This window comes from Cucumis melo, chromosome 4 (genome assembly GCF_025177605.1).
Source record: "Cucumis melo cultivar AY chromosome 4, USDA_Cmelo_AY_1.0, whole genome shotgun sequence".
Taxonomy (NCBI): Eukaryota; Viridiplantae; Streptophyta; class Magnoliopsida; order Cucurbitales; family Cucurbitaceae; genus Cucumis; species Cucumis melo.
In genome coordinates, this window is record NC_066860.1 from 670,049 (window position 1) to 675,630 (window position 5,582).

The 5,582-nt window shown below is 32.6% G+C and overlaps 1 protein-coding gene across 2 annotated transcripts; it reads right to left on the reverse strand.

Moving 5' to 3' along the window:
* Positions 1-203: 203 nt before the first annotated feature.
* Positions 204-4,573, reverse strand: LOC103503495 (BOI-related E3 ubiquitin-protein ligase 1). Of its 2 annotated transcripts, XM_008467694.3 has the most exons (4): positions 1,680-4,573; positions 1,489-1,577; positions 960-1,297; positions 204-877 (listed from the first exon to the last, which is right to left on the reverse strand). In XM_008467694.3, the coding sequence occupies exons 1-4, from the start codon at positions 1,724-1,726 to the stop codon at positions 365-367; spliced, it is 987 nt and encodes a 328-aa protein (XP_008465916.1). In that variant the 5' UTR covers positions 1,727-4,573; the 3' UTR covers positions 204-364. The 2 variants fall into 2 exon arrangements, with proteins under 2 accessions (XP_008465916.1, XP_050939424.1); XM_051083467.1 differs by having other exon boundaries at positions 1,489-4,573.
* Positions 4,574-5,582: the final 1,009 nt, after the last annotated feature.

The window sequence follows — 5,582 nt, forward strand, 5'->3', positions numbered from 1 at the left end:
TAATTATTATGGATTTTCCATTTCTGAAAAAAATTGAACAGATAAATGAATGAAATTTCATAAAAGTAAAAAAAAAAAAAAGGGAAATCCACAATGTGGCCAATGTACATTACTTCCATGGAGATTTCAAAGAAAAAAAGAAAGAGTTCTCGGTTGGTCTATGAGAGTATTTCTAAAAAAAGAAAAAGAAAATTTGATAATAATAAAAAGGAAATGTAATTCTTTTATTACTTAAATACTTTTTTTAAAATTTTATGAAAAGGAAAAAAGAAAAAAGAAAATCCAAGCCCATTGATCTGTCCGGGCCAGTTAATGGGCCGGGAGAACCTGAATTGGGGCGTGGGCTGGGCCGTGAATTTGGGCCCTAAGAGAGATAGACCTCTACACTGGAACTTCGTTTGGAATGGCATAACGGGCAAGTCTGAGCCACTTGGTCACAGTCTGCACAGAGGCAGAGATGACGGCACGGCAAAATCAGCATCGAAGCCAACCGTTTTCTACACGCTTTGCAACTCGGTCCCGAAATCACGACTCGTTCCGGGTCAATATGAGCCGACTCCGCGTCATCGGCTTGTCCTTCCACGCCCACGGTTCCGCCGTCTCCTCCGTCGCATCCACCGCCGGACATCGCTTGTTGCAGTTGTGCTTGTAGAGATACGGCGGTGGCTTCCTGTGCCCTAGCCTTTGCTTGCCAGACCTGTGCCTCGACACTAAGCTGGGCGGCGCGTGCTTCTAACTCGGCATTTCGGCGCGTGGCTTTCTCCACCTCCGCCTCCCTCTCTCGTAACCTTCTGGCTACCGATTCCTCCACCGCATCGAGGAGCGCACGATAGTGTCTCTGTCTTTTCTCTGCTAATGTGCGCCGTAGTTGCTCTTCCTGTGACGGATGGAACTCCTTCAGAAATTTAAAATCAAGACGGAAGATGAAACTGGTTGTATGTTAGGGAGTGAATTAGCACCTGCGCTTGAAGGAATTGGTCTATTTCTTCTTGTTGCCGTTTGAAATTTGAGGCGAAATCCTCTGTTAATAGCGGTAAGAAAGCGGATGATGATTGACGAACGAGATTGTGGTTGTGATTATGTTGTTGCTGTTGCTGTTGCTGTTGGTTCTGTTGATGATCACCGGAGGAGAGGCGGAGGCCGGTGGAGACGACATTGTTTTGATGGTTATGGAGCTTAGCAAGGTCAACAAGAAGAGGAGGATGAGGCTGGTGCTGTAACGGAGATAGATTGATTGGAGTCGCGACGGTTGTAGTAGCAGTAGAGATTTCTCTTCCTCTCTTCCGAGAATTGCTTCCTGGTTTCATCAGAAATCCAATTGATTAATTGATTTCTAAAAGGTACATCCTCTTCTCACAACTCAAATTTATCTCAATACTTTTGTCTGATGTTTCATAACTAGAATAGAACAGCACAAAAACCTAAAGAAATCCATCCATCCATCCAAAAAAAAAAAAAAAAAAAAAAACAATGTACAAGAAAACTCACCTATATTATTGTTGAACATCATATGAGTCTGGTCAAGAAACCCCCCTGGTTGTGGCTGTAATGAATAATCATGCCCTTCTTGACCATTCCTAAAATCATAACCAAAAAATCCAAAAAACCCATTAAAGGATTTGGAAAAACTTAACAACAAAAACAAGAAAAGTAAGTAGAAAATGTGTAAATACACACACCTGTTCAATAACAAAACATTAGAAGGATATTGGGCCTGAACAGCCATGAAGAAAGGAATGATTATAGATTGAAGATTGAAGAAGATAAGGGAAAGAAGAAGAAGGTGGGTGAGGCAATGTGAAGAAGATTAGGAATGAAGGATAACAATAATAATAAAAGGTAGCATAAGAGAAGCATGAAAGACAAGGAAGATGCTCTTCTTTCAAGTCTTTAGACTAGACGGACTCTTCAATAAGAGAGAGAGAGAGAGAGAAAGAAGAAAATGGGAGTTTTGTTTGTTGTAACTTTGTAATGTAGAAAAGAAAAAAAGAAAAGAAATGAATTTATGTCTGGTAAGAGGGCACCACCATTTTCATCTCCACCTTCTTCACCTTCACCATTTTTCTTGCCTTCTTCACCATCTTTGTCACCTACCCTTTTAGTTTTTTTTTCCTTAAAAATTAAATTATTATTATTTTTGAATGGTAATTAAAAATTTTGTCTGTGATATAAATAGAGTGAGAGAGAGAGATGCGATTGAAACGAATCAGTCCAAGAGAGAGAGAGGGAGGGAGAGAGAGAGGGAGGGAGAGGGAGAGGCAGTGTTGCCCTTATTATTCTGCTTTTTTCCTTTTTTTCATTTCCATCTCCTTCTCTTCCTCTCTTCTCGTGGGGTTGGAATCGGTGTTGGCTTTTCTCGAGGATGACTCTCTTTCATCTTTGAAAAAATCCTCTTTTTTTTTTTCCTATCTATTTTTGGAGAATTTTTTTTATAAAAAGGTGGTTGATGGGCGTGCAGCAGTGGTTCTGTAGCCATCTACACGTCTTGTGTTGGAGTTGTTTGTAAATGGCCCATACCCTTTTTCCCCCCCCCCCCCCCCCCCTTCTCTCTTCTTGTTCTTGTGGGACAATGGCTTGGCAAACTGTGCCAACCATGAAGGTTCTTATTTTAAATTGGATTTGTACCTTTTGTGTCAAATGAGTTTTCTTTTCTTTTTTTACCCTTTCCTTTACCAACAATTATATTTCTACTTCTTTTGTTCTTTCATTTTTAATTTAGTTTTATTACAAATTTGGTCCGTTTGTTCTATAAAAGTTAAAATTTAATTCATATAATTATAAAGTTGGGATTTAATTTCAATAATATTTTCATACGTTGTCTCTACCCAATGGATTGTTTACGAGTAATTTATCCAACAATAATAATAAATCATGTGAGCTAAATTCTAATTTTATCTAATTTTTAAAGACCAAATTTCTTTGTATTATGATCCTTTAAACTTTTAATTTCTATGCATTATCATCACTGTTATTTTTAGAATATTACTTTTAGAAAGTAAACTTACGTGGAGATTGGAACTTATAATCCATTGGAGGAAGTATAGCTCCAAACTTGTATTTTCTAGTGATCGTGACTTGTTAGACTCTTATTACTAATTTGAGTATAGTTTAATTGGTTTATTACGTTGACCAAAAAATTTGGAAGTTCAAATCTTTTTCAATGCACGTTGTATGCTATTGAATCAAGAAAAAAAAAACGAGTAGAGAATATAAATGTAATGCATAAGGTTAATAATTATTGAACTGAATAAAAGTTTAATTTCATAAAATTCATTTGCTAGGTTGAAAATTAATGTTTTACCTAATCTATGTCAAGACATGGATTTTAAATGAAAGTAAGAAAACGGTAACGAAACTTTTAAAAAAATGTAGGGTTCAAATTGAAAATATGACCAAAGTATAGGGATTAAAGTCAAAATTTAAGCTTTCTTTATTTGAATCATGTTCATTGAGGAGGGGGATTTTTATTTATATATTTCTTTATTTATTGCTTGGTTATGAAATTTTCAAATCTCCTTGAAAATCTACCTTTGTTTTAAACTTTCCATTTTGCCTATTGTGAAATTGACAAGACAATAAACACACTATTTATGGCCTTAGTGGTTAATTTCTCTTTTTGAGGGAAAAGTAAAAGAGAGCTAAGTGTTTGATTAGGAATTCTTGTCTAAAAAGAGAGCTAAGTGTTTGATTAGGAATTCTCTCCACAAACTCAACCAAAAACAAAATTAGCCAAATAGGTTGCTATGATATTTTTTTGAGGTAAATAATAAAATTGTTGAAAAATTTAATGTAATGAATAATTTTATTAATTAGGATTTAATTCCATTATTCAATGACTTTTCTAGTCATTGATATTTCTTATCTTACTTTTGATGACAAATTTTGTAAATTTTGATTTCTTGATGAGTGGTTTCTTAAAGTTAAAAATGCATTTTCTAATATTTGAAGTTTTATTTAGCTAACATTCTTGTCTAACAAATAGTTGGCTCGTATAAATTCTACGAAAAAAACACTTATCGGTTTTTAGGTTTTGAGTTTAGTATCTATTTGGTCTCTAAGTTTTAAAATGTCACACTTTTACTCTTGATTTTTACATTTCAAAATGTAAATTTTTTATTTTTAAGTTTTGAGTTTAATCTTTATTTGGTTCCTAAAAATCTATATCTAACACTTTTACTCCTTTAGTTAATTTGTTAAAATTAATTATGTTGTTAATTAATTAATAAACATTAATTCAAATAAAAAATGAGTATGCATGAAAAATCAAGGTTAGAAGTTTAAATCTTGATGTCCCAATATCAAATTTAACCAAAATTAAAAAAAGTTAAAAGGTAAAATGTAATGGAAACCATAGACTTGAAAGTATTATTTAACATGAAAGTATATATATATATATATTGGTTTGGATGCATATCCTTCCAACTTGTTGAGACATATTGAACAATTGACCTAAAGTATTATTCAACATGGGGCGATCATAATAATACGTGTTATATTAGTTTATTAAGGGTTATTAAATTTGTACAAGTTTAGAAATTATATTGACAACCAAGATTCAATTATTACATTTTTTAAATATATGAACTAATCTTGAATTAACAAAAAAAATCTTTCCTATATCAGGTATTTTGAAAAGATTTACACTCGTATTTAGGAAATCAGAACTTGAATTTATCATTCCGATTTAAATTTCATTTCATGATAGTCAAAACTTCAATTTGTTGTGTGCAATTTTTATTACATAATGAACCATCATTTCTTCTCTTCTAAGCATTACCTAACTGTAATCAAACATTTATTTGGTATACTTTTAAATAACTTTCCCTAAATAATTGGCCATATTAAAATTGATTTTAAGTGTAGATTATCAGATTTTCTTTTGTTTATAATTTGATATGTTCAATTATATCTTATATCTTTGTACTATATTTTAATTTTATATATATATATATATATATATATATATATATATATATATTTATTTATTTATTTATTATTTTGTTGTGTTTGAATTATATGTCGACACGCATTAAGAGTAGGGACTATGAAAATATAGACATAATTTTACTTTATAATGATCGCTTTTTTTTTTTTTGGTTTGGGGTGGGGTAAGAATTTTACATTGTATACTATTTTATTTATGGATATTCTAAAATTGTGTGAAGTGCGAGCTTTTGCTATCGTTAGAACACACTAAAAGTGAGCTACTTATCCTTGCGATGAAGGTTTAGGGTTGTGAGTGTGCATGAGTGAGTGTAATAAATTTTACCATAAGAGTATTATTATACGGACAAACTTAAATTTTACATCCAATAAATGTGTGCAGGGTAATACAAATAATTAACACACTCTTAGTGCGTTAAGAGACAACGACAAAGGTAATACTTCATTATTTTCAAATTTTAAGACAAAGAACTCCATGATCAGGAAATTTTGGTCATCGGTTGAAAAAGAAAAACCTATATTCAAAGTTGTTTAAAATTGATATATATTAGATTTAGGGGATTGTATTATATTGGTAAGACAAAAGACGAGGGAAGAAATGGAATAAATCCACCAAGAAGAAAAGCATAGAAGTTGGT